Genomic DNA, 19,163 nt, shown 5'->3' with positions numbered 1-19,163 from the left:
CTTGGCTACTGGCTGTGGTCTTTGTTGCATGAGTAATGATTCTTGGTAGCTGTATGAGTTTGCTGGGGCTGCTGTAACAAAGGACCACAAACAGGCTGACTTAACACAGCAGAAATCTATTGTCTCACAGATTGAGAGGCTGGATGTTTGAAGCTGAGGTGTTAGCAGGGCCATGCTTCTTCTGAAACCTACAGGGAAAGGATCTTTCTTCTTCTGGCTTTTGGTGATTTGCCCACGATCTTTGGCAGTCCTCTCCCTTCACAGGGACATCTTCCTGCTGTGCATGTCTGTCTCTGTGTCCCAATTTCCTCTTTTATAGGACATCAGTCATGTTATTCTTAAAAAACAATTGGTGCCCACCCTGATGACCATACAGTTACTTGACCACCTCTGTAAAGACCTGTTTCTAAGTAAGGCTATGTTCTGAGGTCCTTTGGGTCCTTATGCTTTAGGGGGTACAGTTCAGCACATAATAATCATTCTGCTCTTTTTTTAAATTGGTTGTTCAAAACATTACATAGCTCATGACATATCATCTTTCATACTTTTGATTCAAGTGGGTTATGAACTCCCATTTTTACCCCAAATACAAGTTGCAGAATCACATCGGTTACACATCCACATTTTTACATAATGCCATATTAGTGACTGTTGTATTCTGCTATCTTTCCTATCCTCTACTATCCCCCCCTCCCCTCCCCTCCCATCTTCTCTCTCTACCCCATCTGCTGTTATTCAATTCTCTCCCTTGTTTTTTTTTCCCCTTTCCCCTCACCATCTCTTATATGTAATTTTGTGTAACAATGAGGGTCTCCTTCCATTTCCATACTGCTTCCCTTCTCTCTCCCTTTCCCTCCCACCACTCGTCTCTGTTTAATGTTAGTCTTTTCCTCATGCTCTTCCTCCCTGCTCTGTTCTTAGTTGCTCTCCTTATATCAAAGAAGACATTTGGCATTTGTTTTTTAAGGATTGGCTAGCTTCACTTAGCATAATCTGCTCTAATGCCATCCATTTCCCTGCAAATTCCATGATTTTGTCGTTTTTTAGTGCTCGTAATACTCCATTGTGTATAAATGTCACATTTTTTTAATCCATTCATCTATTGAAGGGCATCTAGGTTGATTCCAGAGTCTAGCTATTGTGAATTGTGCTGCTATGATCATTGATGTGGCAGTATCCCTATAGTATGCTCTTTTAAGGTCCTCAGGGAATAGTCCGAGAAGGGCGATAGCTGGGTCAAATGGTGATTCCATTCCCAGCTTTCCCAGGAATCTCCATACTGCTTTCCATATTGGCCGCACCAATTTGCCGTCCCACCAGCAATGTACAAGTGTACCCTTTTCCCCACATCCTCGCCAGCACTTATTGTTGTTTGACTTCATAATGGCTGCCAATCTTACTGGAGTGAGATGGTATCTTAGGGTGGTTTTGATTTGCATTTCTCTGACTGCTAGAGATGGTGAGCATTTTTTCATGTACTTATTGATTGATTGTATGTCCTCCTCTGAGAAGTGTCTGTTCAGGTCCTTGGCCCATTTGTTGATTGGGTTATTTGTTATCTTATTGTTTAATTTTTTGAGTTCTTTGTATAGTCTGGATATTAGGGCTCTATCTGAAGTGTGAGGAGTAAAAATTTGTTCCCATGATGTAGGCTCCCTGTTTACCTCTCTTATTGTTTCTCTTGCTGAGAAAAAACTTTTTAGTTTAAGTAAGTCCCATTTGTTTATTCTTGTTTTTAACTCTTGGGCTATGGGCGTCCTATTAAGGAATTTGGAGCCCGACCCCACAATATGTAGATCGGAGCCAACTTTTTCTTCTATCAGACGCAGAGTCTCTGATTTGATATCAAGCTCTTTGATCCATTTTGAGTTAACTTTTGCGCATGGCGAGAGAAAGGGGTTCAGCTTCATTTTGTTGTATATGGATTTCCAGTTTTCCCAGCACCATTTGTTGAAGCTGCTATCTTTCCTCCATTGCATGCTTTTAGCCCCTTTATCAAATATAAGAAAGTTGTAATTTTGTGGATTGGTCTCTGTGTCCTCTATTCTGTACCATTGGTCCACCTGCCTGTTTTGGTACCAGTACCACGCTGTTTTTATTACTATTGCTTTGTAGTACAGTTTGAACTCTGGTATTGCTATACCTCCAGATTCACACTTCCTGCTTAGAATTGCTTTTGCTATTCTGGGTCTTTTGTTTTTCCATATGAATTTCATGATAGCTTTATCTATTTCTACAAGAAATGCCGTTGGGATTTTCATTGGCATTGCGTTGAACCTGTAGAGAACTTTGGGTAATATAGCCATTTTGATGATGTTGGTTCTGCCTATCCATGAACAGGGTACATTTTTCCATCTTCTAAGATCTTCTTCTATCTCTCTCTTTAAGGTTCTGTAGTTTTCATTGTATAAATCTTTCACCTCTTTTGTTAGGTTGATTCCCAAGTATTTTATTTTTTTTGAGGATATTGTGAATGGGGTGATTTTCCTCATTTCCATTTCAGAAGTTTTGTTGCTGATATACAGGAATGCCTTTGATTTATGCGTGTTGATTTTATATCCTGCCACTTTGCTGAATTCATTTATTAGTTCTAGTAGTTTCTTTGTAGACCCTTTTGGGTCTTCTAGGTATAGGATCATGTCGTCCGCAAATAGTGATATTTTAAGTTCTTCTTTTCCTATTTTTATGCCTTTAATTTATTTTGTCTGTCTAATTGCTCTGGCTAGTATTTCAAGGACTAAATTGAATAGAAGTGGTGAGAGAGGGCATCCCTGTCTTGTTCCAGATTTTAGAGGGAATGCCTTCAGTTTTTCTCCATTTAGAATGATGCTAGCCTGAGGCTTAGCATATATAGCTTTTACAATGTTGAGGTAAGTTTCTGTTATCCCTAGTTTTTCTAGTGTTTTGAACATAAAGGGATGCTGTACTTTGTCGAATGCTTTTTCTGCATCTATGGAGACAATCATATGGTTCTTATCTTTAAGTCTATTGATGTGGTGAATAACATTTATTGATTTCCGTATATTGAACCAGCCTTGCATCCCAGGGATGAATCCTACTTGATCATGGTGCACAATTTTTTTGATATGCTTTTGTATTCGATTCGCCAGGATTTTATTGAGAATTTTTGCATCTATGTTCATTAGAGATATTGGTCTGTAGTTTTCTTTCTTTGAAGTGTCTTTGTCTGGTTTCGGGATCAGGGTGATGTTGGCCTCATAGAATGAGTTTGGAAGAGCTCCTTCTTTTTCTATTTCTTGAAATAGCTTGAAAAGTATTGGTATTAATTCTTCTTTGAAGGTTTTGTAAAACTCCGCTGTATACCCATCCGGTCCAGGGCTTTTCTTGTTTGGTAGTCTTTTGATGGCTTCTTCTATTTCTTCCTTTGTTATTGGTCTGTTTAAATTGTGTGTGTCTTCCTGACTCAATCTGGGCAGATCATATGACTTAAGAAATTTATCGATATCTTCACTGTCTTCTATTTTATTAGAATATAGGGTTTCAAAATACTTTCTAATTATCTTCTGTATTTCTGTAGTGTCTATTGTGATATTGCCTTTTTATCCCGTATGCTAGTAATTTGAGTTTTCTCTCTTCTTCTCTTCGTTAGCATGACTAAGGGTCTGTCGATCTTATTTATTTTTTCAAAGAACCAACTTTTAGTTTTATCAATTTTTTCAATGGTTTTTTTTGTTTCAATTTCGTTGATTTCCACTCTGATTTTAATTATTTCTTGTCTTCTGTTATATTTGCTGTTGTTTTGCTCTTCCTTTTCTAGGGTTTTGAGATGTAGTGTGAGTTCATTTATTTGTTGGTTTTTTCTTTTTTTGAGGAATGAACTCCAGGAAATGAATTTCCCTCTTAAAACTGCTTTCATTGTGTCTCATAGATTCCGGTATGTTGTGTCTGTATTGTCATTTATCTCTAAGAATTTTTTGATTTCCTCCTTTATGTCTTCTGTAACCCATTGATCATTCAGTAACATATTGTTTATTTTCCATGTGATGCAGGATTTTTCCTTCCTTCTTTTATCATTGATTTCCAGTTTCATTCCATTATGATCAGATATGGTGCATGGTATTATCTCCTCACCTTTATATTTACTAAGATTTGCCCTATGGCATAATATATGATCTATCTTTGAGTAAGATCCATGTGCTGCTGAGAAGAACGTGTATCCACTTGATGATGTTTGATATATTCTATATATGTCGGTTAAGTCTAGGGTATTGATTGTGTTATTGAGTTCTATAGTTTCTTTATTCAGCTTTTGTCTGGAGGATCTGTCTAATGGCGAGAGCGGTGTGTTGAAGTCACCCATAATTATTGTGTTGTGGTCTATTTGACTCTTGAACTTGAGGAGAGTTTGTTTTATGAACGTTTCCGCACCATTGTTTGGTGCATACAAATTGATAATTGTTATGTCTTGTTGGTGGATGGTTCCTTTTAACAGTATATAGTGTCCTTCTTTATCCCTTTTGATTAACTTAGGTTTGAAGTTGATTTTATTCGATATGAGTATGGCCACTCCTGCTTGCTTCCGAGGGACATGTGAGTGGTATGATTTTTCCCAACCTTTTACCTTCAGCCTGTGTATGTCTTTTCCTATCATATGAGTCTCCTGAAGGCAGCATATTGTTGGATTCGTTTTTTTGATCCAGGTTACTAGCTTATGTCTCTTGATTGGTGAGTTTAGGCCATTAACATTTAATAGTTTGGCTAGTTTTTACTTTTTGGTTATTTTCCTCCCCCTTTACTGAGATACCTCCTGCTGTTAGTTTTGGGCACTATTTTTCAATTCCTCTTCTTGTAGTATTTTGCTCAAAATGCTTTGCAGTGCTGGTTTTCTGGCTGCGAATTCTTTTAGCTTTTGTTTATCGTGAAAGATTTTAATTTCATTGTCAAATCTGAAGCTTAATTTTGCTGGATACAGTATTCTTGGTTGGAATCCATTATTTTTCAGCATTTGAAATACATTGTTCCAGGATCTTCTCGCTTTCAAAGTCTGTGATGAAAAATCAGTCGTTAACCTAATTGGTTTGCCCCTGAATGTAATCTGCCTCCTTTCTCTCGTAGCTTTTAATATTCTCTCCTTGTTCTGTACGTTGGCTATCTTCATAATTATATGTCTTGGAGTTGGTTTTGAATGTTTGGGGTCCTGTAGGCTTCCAGGATTTGGCATTCATTCCATCTTTCATCTCTGGGAAGTTTTCTAGAATTATTTCATTTAATATGCTGTCCATTCCTTTGGTTTGAGTCTCTGTGCCTTCTTCTATCCCGATGACCCTCAAATTTGGTTTTTTTATGACATCCCAAATCTCTTGAATAGATTGCTCGTGGGATTTAAGCATCTTTTCTGTGTTGACTATATTCTTTTCAAGTTGATAAACTTTGTCTTCATTATCTGATGCTCTGACTTCTACTTGATCTAGTCTATTTGTAATATTCTCGTTTGAATTTTTAATTTAGTTTATAGTTTCCTGCATTTCTAGGATTACTGTTTGATTTTTTAAAGATCTCTATCTCCTGGTAAAGCTCGTTCTTTGCCATTTGAATTTGTTTGTTTAATTCATTTTCAAAATATACTTTTATTGCTTGGACTTGCTGTCTCATGTCTTCTCTAATATTCCGTTCCATCTGAGTTAGGTATGCCTTGAGTTCTTTCCCTATCCATGCTTCTGATGCTTCTAGGTCCTCCTGTAGATTTATGTTGTCCTGCATTGTTTATACTCCTTTTTTCCCTTGTTTTTTCATGATGTTCATGTTACTTTCCAGCTCTGTTTGACTGCTGTGTTTTTGCTTTCTCCTATAAATTTGTTTTGGCTTTGTATATCTCTGATGTCTCTCCTTTGTGGTGGGAGATTATGCCTAGAGATGTTGGGCTTTACTGTACTTTAAAGCTGATTCATTCAATTTATAAAGGGCTTCCAGATTCTGTATGCATATAGTGATTTGTTGTTTGTTCTTAGGACTTTATGTTTAGGTTAGGTGCTATGAAGGTATAAGGGTTAGTATGTCTTGGCTACTTTAGAAGGTTGCTCTACTGAAGGGGGATACTTACCGTCGATTGGATCAGGGCGTTGGTAGTAGCTAGGTATTTAGGAGCCCTATAGACAGCCTCGAAACATTCACCTATTTGCATTTAGACAATTACACGTAATGGAGGATGAAAGTTGGGGGGAAGGGGAAGGAAGGTGCTCTTAAAAAGAAAGAAGGAGAGGGAGATAGATAGAATAGAGGAGAATGGAAAGAACAATAAAACTTGAAAGGGGAAAGAAAGAAGGAAAAGGGGAGAGAAAAAATAGACTAAAATAAAATAAGAAATTAAATTAGGTCTTAGAGATCCATTTTCTTCTCTTCCCGTAGGCAGAGCTGTGCCCTCCGAGCTGAGTTTTGCCCTCTATGTGTCGACAGCAATCCCTATAAGGCGGCTCCTGGGAGTCTCTCAATCCTGTTAGTCTAGAGTCGTTCCACTTCTCCGGTCCCTCCTCCCCTTCCTCCTGCCAGCCAGCCAGGTCCTGCTCACCGGAGGCGGTTCCCCAAGATCTGGTTACACTTTCAGCCCCACTGCGTGCCCTATTTCCCGAACGACTGAGTACTCTCTCTATCATTCATCTAAGCCCCAGTGCTGTGGAGCTGTGGTCTGGGAGTCAATAGTTTAATTTTTCCGGACCCCTTTGGTGGGCACGCCCTCGGAAGCTGGCGGCTAAGACCTTGGGTGTCGCCACTGGTGGTAATGTGAGTTGGGGGTCGAGAATCCCCTCTGCTACCCTCAGCCCCTACAATCACGACCACTCCGCTGGCGGTAGGAGGAGTTGGGGGTCAGGAGTGCCCTCTGTTTCCCTCCGCCCCTACCGTCATGCCCTCTCCGTTGGCAGTTGGGGGAGTTGGGGGTGGGGAGTCTTCTCTGCTTCCCTCTGCCCCTGCAGTCACGCCCACGTCACTGGCGGTAGGGGGAGTTTGGGGTCGGGAGTCCCTTGGCCCTTACGATCACGCCTACGGAGAGATTTTTGAAGTTTCCCGGTTGTTTGTATCTGGTGTGGGTAGGAGTCACACACCTGTTAAAGTAGATTCCTCTGGAAAGGAATCTCGTTGGCCGAACTCTGGTGACGTCACCTCTCTGCTATGGCGGGCCCCTGGCTCCTTGACGGAGTATCCGAAGGGAGGGATGGGACTGGCTTGTCTCTGGTCTGACTCAATCTCTGGTTTTAGCTCCCAGTTCGCTATTTCATAAAGGCTTGGTTAGAGTCCCTTCACGTCGCCTCCTGAGCCGGGCGGGCGGGGCCGTTCAATCATTCTGTTCTGTGAGTGGTGGCAACCTGAGTTTATCAGAGTTCAAAATGATGTATCTCAAGCAGTTCCAGTTTTGCTCTAAAAAATATGATCCCTGTTAGTCAGGAAGTAGGAGTAGGTTTTGCTTACAGTCGTTGTCTGAGTATGGAAGGGGAAGAAGGCAAGGGGAGGCAACAGAAGTGTGTGATTCGGTGGCTGCTCAGTGGATGAGCTGACCACTCTATCTGGTTAACAGGTGGGGCTCCAGCAAGCTCTTCCTCCTTGTGTTTGATAGAAGCATTTCTTTGAAGCAGGCAGATCCTCCCCATCTCTGGAGTCCTTCTGTGGGCCTCACCCTGCCCCCTGAGGAGTGGACTTCCATTTCCCACTGGTAACAGGTTCAAAGGTTCATGCAGCATGTGGGAGGGGACATAGGAGGTGAGGGAGGAGAGAGAAGGTGCTGTGCAGGGAGAAGGAAGAGAAAGCAGGCCAAAAATAATAGTATCTAAGGAATCATTTCCCGTAGAAAAATGGACAGGCAGGCATGAGACCAAAGGAAGTGAAACCAAAATAAATATTATTAACTCTGCCTCTGGAGCACTTGTGTATATGCCCAGGTGACATTTTAGTGAGTTGTTTGAGAATGTGTAATTGCCCTGAGCAAGAGAGGCCCTGTTTACTTTAAGTGAAGGAAAATCAGAGTTAATAGGAAGAAATGACCTTAGAATTTAGGGCCAGGTCTTGTTTCATCACTCATCAAATAGGGTTGGCTTAGTGCTTTGGAAAAGTGATAGGATCCAGTATTGGTAATCTATGGAGAGGACAAAGGTAAGAAGAGGTGAGGAACAGTTTACCTTTTTGTGAATGACGGAACTAGTTTTGGCAGAAGAGCCCTTTCTCCTCTTTACTGGATCCATCTAGAAGGAAAGACACAGGCCCTCCTCTCAGAAAAATACTTTATATGGAGTTAGTCCAAAGGCTTTGGTCATCTTTGAAGAAAATAGTTCATTTTTAGTACTTGGTGACTCTCTCTGTCCACTCATTTGTGGATTTATGTCAGGGATGTACACGGTACCCTAGATCTTTTCATAGCCAGAGGATCCAGCTGTATGTGCTCCCATGAGAATCCAAGGGCACAGATGTGCTGGGAATACTGGCAGTAGGAACTCAATGTACCACATTGTTATAGCCTGGATGATGTTTGATGTTCCACTACAGAGCTCTGATAAATCAGTGGGGCATGTGGCTTGCCATGAAGGCAGGCCCCCTGGGTTCAGGTGGAGTAGTTACCTTCCTTGGTGCTTACCACTGCTGGGTGTGAGAGAGCCCTTCACCATCATTATCAGAGCTGCCTCTCGGAAAGCAGAGTCTGGTAAAGATAAATGGGCTTGGGATTATGTTTAACACATAAAGTGTGTTCATTTAGGGACGGAAAAGTCAAATACAACAACATAAACTAAAGCCAGTGTGTCTTGGTGTAATATGTGGTAGGAGCAGGTCAGGAAGGTCAGAGTGGGCCACTAAGAAAATGTGTCAGAGGACTGGGCATGTGGCTCAGTGGTGGAGCGCTTACCTGGTGTGTGCCAGGCTCTGGGTTCAGTCTTTGCAGGACAGGGATGGTCTCTGCATGTGGAGAGCTGAGTTCATGACAGGGGAGGCGCGGTGCTTCTCAGACTTATCTAGCCTTTTATTATAATTGTTTCTTTGGGTCAAAATTTGGAACTGAGGCAAGATGTGGAGGACTTGGGAAGGGGCCAAGAAAGCACAACAGTGAGTTTTGGATTTAGGCTCTTAAGGAAAGACCAAAGGAACATTGTTTGTTTATTTTGGAGCAGTGGAGGTTGGCCAGGGCTCTGGGAGGGTGGGTTTTGAGTACATGGAGGTGTGCTATGAGATCATGGTGGACAGCTGTTTTCACCATTCACTACGCATTAGACTAAACAATGAATGAACTAGCCTTTTAGCCTGAGGGGATTGAAATGGAGGGAAGCCATTATACCTGAAAATGTGGCACTATTTTAATAAAGGTGTTTATAGTGTTTATTTTGGGATTTTTTAGGGAAAGCCCAGAAACACACCTTGACTTTGCCTGTTAGATTGAAGACTCAGACCACACCAGCTTCCTTCGTTCCCTTCCTGTTCTACATCATAACCTGATATTACAAATGTACTCAAAGGAAACTGAGCTGGAGCCCTGGTCTTTCTTCTTTGAAGAAATAATGTTCTTCGGCGATGATGAGGCTTACAGGCTCAGCCCATGAGTGTTGATGCAAAGGAGACCTGGCTTCATTCCTGGCTCCCACTTATGTGTGTTTTGGGCAAGTTATTTAATCTCCCTGAATATGCTTCCTTATTATTAAAATGGAGTAACAGGAGTGCTTAGGCCATAGATTATTGTGAGTATTCAGTGAGGCAAGGTGTAGAAGGGCACAGTGCCTAGCACAGAAGTGGTATTCAGTATATGTCAGCCATTATCATTGTTCTACCTTTTGAAACCAGTGTTGAGAACTCAGAGCTACAGCATCCTTCTTTTCAGTGTTCATGTAACCTCTGCCTTTCTTCTTTCTTTACAGCTGCTGGCCTTCCTTCAAGGACTCTTCACTTTCTATCACCATGGTTATGAACTGGCCAAGGATTTTGGTGACTTCAAGACACAGTTGACCATTAGCATACAGAATGTGAGTGGCTCTAGGGACAGACTTCCTTTCTCTGGTTAAAGAAAGAAAAACACAAAGTATGGGTCTGGTTGCTAGAGAGCTGGGCTGGGACATAGGTGAGGAGGGTGGGTCCTGCCTGGTTCAGAGGGCAGCTGGGGGCAGGCACTTCCAGAGTGCTGGGTGGCCTTGAGTCAGACCATCATGCTTTTCTCTATTATGTCAAAGCACTATTTATGTTCAGGGAAGTGCTGCTTCTGATTATGTCTTAAATCAGCAGCACCAAAATCAGGATTTCCTTTGGCCTTGCAAAGCCCAGCCCAGCCTCCCTTCTATGCATCCCACTGCCTGGCCACATGAAATCTTAGTGTGTGTGTTCAGGGAATGGGACTGGGGACACAAGCTCAAAGGATGTGCTCTTTTCCAACTCTTAGGAAGGCTGGCCAGAAGTCGAGGTCAGTATGGTCACTCCTAGTTACTTTCCAGGTTTTACACACAGTACGTTTTGGTGCACAGAGCAGTTACGGGGGCTATAGCTGCCTTCTTCACTATGTGATGGGACTTGTTGACTTTTATATTACCTCTCGGTGCTCTTGTGTAGGAAATAGACCCCAGTGTTTCTGAGTGACTGTATCATACAGCCTTTAGGAGTCTGGAGCCTACGTGGTTCTCATCTAAGAGAACAGGAAGTGCAGAGTCTCAGAAAAGATTTCACAGAGGGTAGCTTTACCTTAGACTGGGTTCTTTTGAAGGTTGCCTCTGGAATGGAAGTTGATATGCAGCAGGTTCTCTGGAGTGCTATGCCAGCCAAAGCCCCTGTGAGAGAGGAGCGAGGAGGATGGCAGGGCAGGCTGAGCTGTGCCATGTGCTCTGGTGCTGAGTGGACCAAAGAGTGGCCTGAGTAGAATTCAGGAATACAGGCTGCTCTGGATAGGGGATGGTCTTGAGTGCAGCAGCTCCTCTTTGAGGAGGGGCCCATCTGTGAGCCATCAGCAGGCAGCCCTCTCTGCACTGCAGAACAGAGGCCCTCAAGTCCTGAAGGTGTGTGCAGGCCCCTAAGTCAGAATCGCCTGGGCTGCCGTCTAAACTGCATGTTTTAGGCCCAGCGGCTCTAAGTTGATCTCTAGGTGAGAGAGAGCAATTAGGCTCAATTAGGCCTGGGCATTTGCATTCTCAAGTGTCCTGGGTGATTTTGATCTAGTTTCTGAGTTATTTAGGTGTGAGACTGGAAGGCCAATGTGTATATGAATATGACACTTCTTGTAAATGAATATTCACTCAGTTCTTAGAGCGTTGAGTGACCCTTCTCTGGTTTTAGATCTATGAATTCTGTTGGATTGATCTTGTGAATTGTTAGAGATTTCATTTCTTTCATTTGAGTCAAATTCCTTTTATCCTAGACAAGAAACCGCTTTGAAGGCACCAGGTCAGAGGTGGAGTCCCTGATGAAGAAGATGAAGGAGAACCCCCTGGAGCACAAGACCATCAGCCCCTATACCATGGAGGGGTACCTCTATGTTCAGGAGAAACGTGAGTGTGCTGCCTGTCAGCAGCAGGGCATGGAGGCCCTCTGTCCAGAAGGTGGAGAGTGTGTCCAGTAGTGCCTGGCCTACTGAATACATGCTGGGGGAGGGGCCAGTAAGGGTGTGGTGCAGCTTCCAAGGGGAGAGGTGAGGTCTACAAATCTTGTCCACCTCTTAGTGGTGTATTCTGGATTTGTTGTGAGTGGGTATTTCCCTGGGAACCTGGGATTCCCTGAGGGATTCTCTTCTCTAGTGTCCCTGTGCAGCATCCTGTACCCTCAGTGCAGGGTCATTGGAAAGGTCTCACATGCTAGACCTTCTTGTCTCTCAGTTGTCAGATCCTTTGGGAGACCTAATACTTGGTGATTCTCTTTCCAAGTAGGAAAAGTCATGACTTAGGCCCTTTTTCTTTTCTTCTTTTATCCTAATACTTGAGTTTTATGAAAAGTAGAAACAAAAGCTCCCTTTGAGAGCCAGGAAGGAGACCCACTGTTCTACTGATAATGATGTCAAGGAAAGATGCCAGGTGCTGCCAGCAGGAAGTGTTTAGCAATGACACAGATTCATGCCAGAGGTCTAGGGAAGGGCTCTGTGGTGGGACTGTGCTACTGAGGTGGCACTTGCAGGCTTACTGCATACATGCAATTCCAGGAGTGAGAAAGGTTGAATTGTTTTCTTTCATGGTACTTCTCCGGCTCTCCCTCCTTGCTTTCCTAGGAGCAAGTCTCTCAGATTTGTGCTGGTTCTGCATTCTTCTGGGTCCTCTTGTTAGGCAAATATCTTCACTCATACAGCTTCCTGATGGAATGGATTAGAAACATTTGGCTGTAGTGATTATTCTTTTCAGCAATTACTAAAAATTTGCTTGGACGTAAGAGTTTCCCCTGGAAACAGTGGGGCAGCAGTGGGACTGGATGGACTGGTTGTGATGTGGGGGTCACGTTCCTTATTCTTACAGGGAGGAGCTAGCGGAGGTTTATAAGAAGTGGAATCCACTTCAATTGTGTGTTTCACTTCCTAAATCAAAGTTTCCAATTGTTGTTGTTGTTGTTGTTGTTTCCCCCAAAGAGAAGATATATCACACCCCCTACCCTGCCAAGAAGTTTTAGGGTCAACTTGAAAATACAAATTTTTAGGGCTTTAAAAATGTCGTTCAGTGTCCATTACAATGCTTAATTTACATGTTACATAAAATCGGTATTGCTTTCTTGCATTCTCACATGACATTTAGTTTTGTTCCGCACCCTTCACATGCTTGTTTGAAATCAATGTGTTGATTATCCTTAGAACCACGTTTTATGGTTCTCTAACACAGTAGTCTAGAGTATTTCATTGAGGTGCATCATTTTTTATGTTAAACTTTTGGTAACTTATTGTTTTGAAACATGGCAAACATACAAAAAAGTTATAAGAATGATTTAAGGGGAAATATGGGAATTTACTCAGATGGACCAGTTTTTAGCATTTTGCTATAGTTATTATCATTTTTTCTCTTTGAATACCACAATCATATATATATACACACATATATTGATATGTATATATATATACATATATTAATATATATGTGTATATATATATATATATATATATATATATATATATATATATATATATCTTGCTTTCTGTGCTCACATGTGTGTGTGCACGTAGATACACATACACTCTTTTTCTGAACCATTCAAGAGCAGGTTGCCTAATCCATGCTCCTTCACTTCAGAATTTTTTTTTTTTTTAAGAGAGAGTGAGAGAGGAGAGAGAGAGAGAGAGAGAGAGAGAATTTTTTTTAATATTTATTTTTTAGTTCTCGGCGGACACAACATCTTTGTTGGTATGTGGTGCTGAGGATCGAACCCGGGCCGCATGCATGCCAGGCGAGCGCGCTACCGCCTGAGCCACATCCTCAGCCCAACTTCAGAATTTTTAAGGATAGGGATATTCATTTATGTCACCACATCCAAGGAATGGAATATTGATACAGCATTTAAACTACAGCTCATATTTCAGTAGGTCACTTGTCCCCATAAAGCCCTTACAAAGCATTGTTTCCTCCATTACTTACTTGTGTGCTGGATGTAGTTGTCATGCCTCTAGTTCCTGCCAATCCAGAACCATTCTTCAGCCTTTCTTTGTCTTTCATGACCCCGAAGTTTTTAAAGGACATGATCTAATTCCTTTATAGAACTTGATTCTGTGTGGGTTTGACTGATGTTTCCTCGTGATTAGATTTGGGTCATCTAATTATCTCCAGCTCAGGCCTGCATGAGTAGTGCTATGTTCTTCCCCTCGGGCCACATCCCTCCATCTCCTTGATGATGCTGTTAATTTGATCATCCACACAAGGTGTGATCTGGTCTCTGCACTCTCTAGTCACTGCTTTTTTCCCTAGTCACTCCTTTCCACACTTTGCCCTCTGTAGACTTCGTGTCCAATAACTCATGCTGGACCCAACTTTGTGATTCTTGACAGATGGTGCTTTCCCAGCTCTGCCTCTCCTTCCACATTTAGTAGTTGCCATTCAGTGACCTCCCTTCCCTTCCTTTCTCTCTCCCTCCCACTCTTCCAGTTCACCCTTCTGTCTGTCCCTCTGTCTTTCCATTGGCAATATGAACTTTCATTCAGTAGGCTATAATCCATTACTGTCTTTATTTATCTTGATGCTTAAATTGGCTAATACAAAGCTCTCCTGGAACCTCATGTTGTGTAGTCACTGGAACTTCCCCCTAAGCCACAGAATGCATTTGGGTGGTTGGTGTTTCATTTGTGCTTGACGCCCTATTGTGAACACTCACGTCTTGCCTTTCTAGCAGTTGCAGTTGGCAGCCATGACACACCATTAATAATTATTAAATGTCTACTGATTCCCTTTTTATGCTTTTAAAATTTTTAACCATTTCTGCTATTTGATCTCTGTAAACATCTAGAACGAGAGCTCTTGATTGAGGCTGTTGCAGGCTGGTAATGCCTTCTTCATCTCATACTGTTCTGTTGTTCAAAATATAGGCTGAGTAGTGAGTGAAGTCAGAGGTCTCATTAGACCTCCACTCTATGGCGTCTCCCTTTCCCTGAGGGACAATTTTGAGAAACAGCTCCTTAGATTACATTTGAGCCTTTCAGTCACTTCCACTCTGTACCTCTGGTGTTTCTGAGGTATCACTGTCTGTTTTCCCAATCATTTTTCCTTCTTCCAAAGTAAATATGAGGGGTTTGGAAGTAGGTCAGAACCCCCAGTGTCTGTGCACAGAGTCACCGAGCAGCTGTGTGGGAAGCCTGATCATCGTCCCAGTTGGGAATGGTGACAGGCACTTGGAGGAGCCTTTCTGGGTTCTTTCCTTAGCATCTTACTCCAGTCAGGAAAGAGAGCGGAAACTCCAAATGGAGATTGATGATGGGAATGTGAATTAATTTCCCCAGGGAACCTCTACTTCCCTTACATTTAAAGACCCAATGGAGAGAGTTTTAGTGGGAAATAGAGCTCTTGAGCCTCTGGGGGAAAGCCTTGGGCTGGTTCCATTTCCAGCCTGTGGAATCAGATTTCTGTCTGTTTCAGTCTAGCTGTATGGAGAATCCATTGCCCTCAAACAGGGTAGGTGAGCATTATGGGCGGTGGGCTATATGTTTCTGCAGTTAATGCTGGGCAGCACACAGTGGGCAAGTAAAGATGTTTAACGGGCAATGTTACCTTGCAGGTCACTTTGGAACTTCTTGGGTGAAGCACTACTGTACATATCAACGAGACTCCAAACAAATCACTATGGTACCATTTGACCAAAAGTCAGGAGGAAAGGGGGTGAGTTCCTTTTTTAAATTTCATGCTTGATTTGCTTGGCTAACAGATAATGATTATAATGTGAACATTAAGTAACATTTCCAGTGTTTCACTGTAATTCTCTTAGTTTTTATACAGTAGTTCCAGAAGGCCTGGTATCCTGAAGATAACTAAAATAAGATGAATATCCTTAGCTCTAAGTTATGTTGGGAACTGCAATTAAGAAAGATGCTTATATTTCACATGTACATGATATTAAATGTGTCAGATGTTTTTTAGAAGCTGAAAAGTCTTGGATGACCTCCTCCTAGGAAGCTGATTCACGTTAGTCTCACTTGATCCCTGGAGAGCTGCCATTTGGCAGTTTAGATGTTTCAGTTATCTATTGCTGTATAACAAGTCACCCCAAAACTAAGCAACTTTGACAGCCACACCAGCTATTTTAGTATGTCTCATTGTTTCTGTGGGTCAGGAATTTGGGGAGCATTTGAGTAAGTGATTCAGGCTCAGTTCTCATGTGGTTCCAACCAGATGGTAGTAGAGTGGAAAGTCTGTGGGTCTGAAGCAGCTCAAGGATGGCCACACAGAGCCCTCTTCCTCTTTCCTGGTTTCCTTCTGTCCCCTCCTCTTGCCCCCACTCTCCCTCTGTCTCTATGGTTTTAGGACCTGCCTATCTGTCTCCCCATATAGGCAACTTTTGGCTTCCTCACAGCATCACTATGCAGATGGGCTCAGAGCGACTGCAGGCTTCAGCAGTGGATATTCTAGCAGTTTACACAGGCACTGTACTGCTTTTTCACAACCTAACCCCAGAAGTCATTACCCTTACTTGCACCTTTCTGTTGGTTGGAACGGTCACAAGAGCCCACAAAGTTCCCATAGGAGAGGGTACAGACCCTATCTCTTTGTGGCAGGACTTCCAATGCTTATTGTGTCAAGAGCATTTGGGAATGAAGATATTCGATGGTCGTCTTTGGAAGAGACTATAATGCCACATCAGGCTCCCTGGGGCCCTGTCCCACAGCTGCTGGAATCTCTAATATTCTTCCCTTATACACAGATATCTCCTTGCCTCCTGCCAATCAGCCTTTGGTGGGAACTCTCAATGGTGCCAAAGTCCTGTGGAGTGATCTGTCTTCTGTCTTCTGCTATTCTTACTACCTTCTTTTCTTCCTCTAGTGTTTTACGTTACATTATGATTATCTTAGTTTTGAACTTAAAAAAAAATCCATTGCTTGGAATTTTTGTTCTTTGGATTTGTGGGTGGTTTTTTTTTTTCAATAGCTAGAAATTTCTTGCTGATTATCACTTTGAATTTTGCTTCTCATTCTTACTGTTATTTCCTTCTGGAGATGTTCAAATGTTTTTAATAAGTATTTATGTTTTTCCTCTCTCTGGGAACTGAGCCCAGTGCTTCATGCATACTAGGCAAGCACTCTACCGCTGAGCTACAGCCCAACCCTGGTTCTATTTGTAGTTTTAAGTATTTTTGAGTTGTATCTAATCATTGATAAATGAGTCCTATGCAATCCTGGCACCTTGGCCCTTTCTCTGGTGCCTCTTTGTGCAGTGTGTTGGGAGGTGTGCATGGGACCACGGTGTACATGTGTATAACACTGGCTGCACCAGATCTCAGGTTGGTGGCATTAGGTACAGTCATTATCACTGTAGCTGCTCAGCCATGCTGTGCCCTTTGCTCTCTTCACGTCCAATTTCTCTTCCGGGCTTTCTTTTACTTTAGCCACAATAGAGAAGTTTATTAGCATCTCTGTTCCTTCCTTGTATCCAAGCAGTAACAAAGCCCTTTTAATGTTTCTTGGCAGAGGAGGGGCTGACTTGTAAATAATCTCAATTAAGCAGACATGTTAAAATATCATACATAGAGAAATTACAGTATTTTTGAAGGAATATCATAAACCTGTGTTAGGAAGAGTTCCCTAGTTTCTGTGAAATGAACCTGGAGGAGGCCTGCTTAACTTGGGGTCAGAGAATTTTTGTAACTCTTAGTCCTAGAAATCACCTTCGCTGAATTATTCTCTCCCACAGTCTTTATTTTGGGTCTTTTTATCTTGTACTTTATCAAATATTTAATGAAATGCTCTTGCATTTTCTCTACACCTATCTTTCTTGAAAGTAAAGAGTGGAGACCACTGCAATGGGTGTTTGGGACTCCAAAGATGTCAGCGAGACCCTGAAACACCTCCTTGGTTGTCAAGGGGTTTATACGAGTCAGTGCAGATCAATTTCTTAGGACAGAGCTTGACACTGATGAGTGTGATCTTAGGACCTTGGTATTATAGTAATTCATCTTCCTAATGATAATTCCTCACATTTATATTACATTTTATAGTTTTCTACTTCCTTTTATTATCCAATATTGTCCTATTTGATCCAATTTTCCTTCTTTCACAAAGGGAAAAATTGAGGGTCAGAAAGAGCAACAGATTTCTAAGGTCATACCACTCAGGAGTTCCAGAGCTAGGACTGAACCCCTCATTCCAGAGTCTGAGTCTCCTGTTTCTGTAGCCATAATGTCACTCTCTGTCAGCTTGCAGGAGAAGAGAAGTAGGGGGACTAGTCATCTAGAGGTAATGTCCTCTCAGTGGGTTCAGAGGAATCATGTGATACTGCATTCATGTTGTACAAACCTGTCCTAGGCACTGGCAGCAGACTTGACATAGATCACAGGGTGTTTTTTTTTTTTTTTTTCCTAACATGATTTTTCTTCTCTCCTCCCCACTGTCCCTTTCATTTGAATTATTTTTCATTAAAAGTGCTGACTTTGCTCTCAGCCTCAGGCCTGGAATTGTGAGCAGATTTGCTACATCCTCTTGAAGAGAGGAGCCCACATGTAGTGAAGGAATGTCCCGGCACCCTACCTTCTGAGAGGGAGCTCCCTCTGTGCAGGTCTGAAGCAGCCCAGTACTGATTCTGTCCTTTCCTGCTGCTCTCAGGATACAGACCAGACTCCTGCATGGTCTGGCCCTGGCCTCCCTCATACCCATTCCATTCTGCCTCTCACTCTGGCCTTGCAGTACACCAGTGTCCCTCTGTTCCTTCAAGACCCTCTGCTGCACCCACTTGCTCCTGTTCTCCTCATTCTCTGTCTAGTGAATCCTCCCGACCCCAGCTCAGGGCAGCTTCCCTAACCTTCCTGACCCCATCAGATCCTTTTCATTTCAGCTTACACACAGTCAGCCTCTCCCTCCTTCCCCCACCCCCAGCCTGCCAACTCTCTCTCAGTATTTGTCATAAAAAGTTGTTAACTTTTTGTTTAAGTGATTATCTGTATCTGCCACTTTCTAAACCCTCAGTAGTTAAACCGAACATTTTTATAGATTTTTTTTCCAATACGGCATAGTCATCCTTGGGCAAGAACCTCATCTTTCTACTTTTTCTGCTTATATTTGATGATCCTTTATAGATTCCTGTATTCTCCCATTTCTCTAGGATACTTCATCTGAGCTTTCAAAGTAGAAGCTGGTCTAGAGCTAGTAAATCTGAAATACAGACATTAAGAAATTGGTTGATCCTGTTGGGTGTTTCTATTTTCAAAGAACAAAATTGTAAGTTAGTTTAAAGATTTACTTGGCTTTATTTTCAATTCTAGAATTAAGCAATACTTCCTTCCATAAAATAGAAAAAAGTGTTCTGATGAGCAAAGCAGTTTTTAAGACAGAAAAAGGCTGAAGAAAGCATTAACAGAGGACTCAGAGTGAACTGGTCATTTCAGTTACTTATAAAGATGGGACAGGGAGACAGATAATCAGAAAATAACAGATCTGTCAGCATTAGGCTACTTCAGGTTACCTCTCAGGCAGAGGGAACTTTATTATCATGCCAATTGAAACAAACTTGTTTGGGAATTTTGGCTTTGATCTCTTATTTTTCCTGGTTTCTTAGAAGGTCAGGTCAGATAAACAGCTTGGTTTTGATTTAGTGACA

General features: G+C 42.1%; 1 protein-coding gene across 3 annotated transcripts in view; it reads left to right on the top strand.

Annotated features, from left to right (window-relative positions):
* Positions 1-19,163, top strand: part of ARHGAP26 (Rho GTPase activating protein 26) — a 426,612-nt gene that overhangs the window by 126,176 nt on the left and 281,273 nt on the right. For all 3 annotated transcript variants that reach the window (XM_081295152.1, XM_081295154.1, XM_081295153.1), the window contains exons 7-9: positions 9,846-9,950; positions 11,327-11,456; positions 15,139-15,239. In XM_081295152.1, the coding sequence (XP_081151278.1) occupies positions 9,846-9,950; positions 11,327-11,456; positions 15,139-15,239 (336 nt within the window). The remainder of the gene's footprint in view (positions 1-9,845; positions 9,951-11,326; positions 11,457-15,138; positions 15,240-19,163) is intronic.

The sequence above is a fragment of the Spermophilus citellus genome (genome assembly GCF_964194105.1).
Source record: "Spermophilus citellus genome assembly, chromosome: 1".
Lineage (NCBI taxonomy): Eukaryota > Metazoa > Chordata > Mammalia > Rodentia > Sciuridae > Spermophilus > Spermophilus citellus.
Note: the sequence above shows the minus strand (reverse complement) of the source record. Positions and strands in the feature narration are given on the sequence as shown.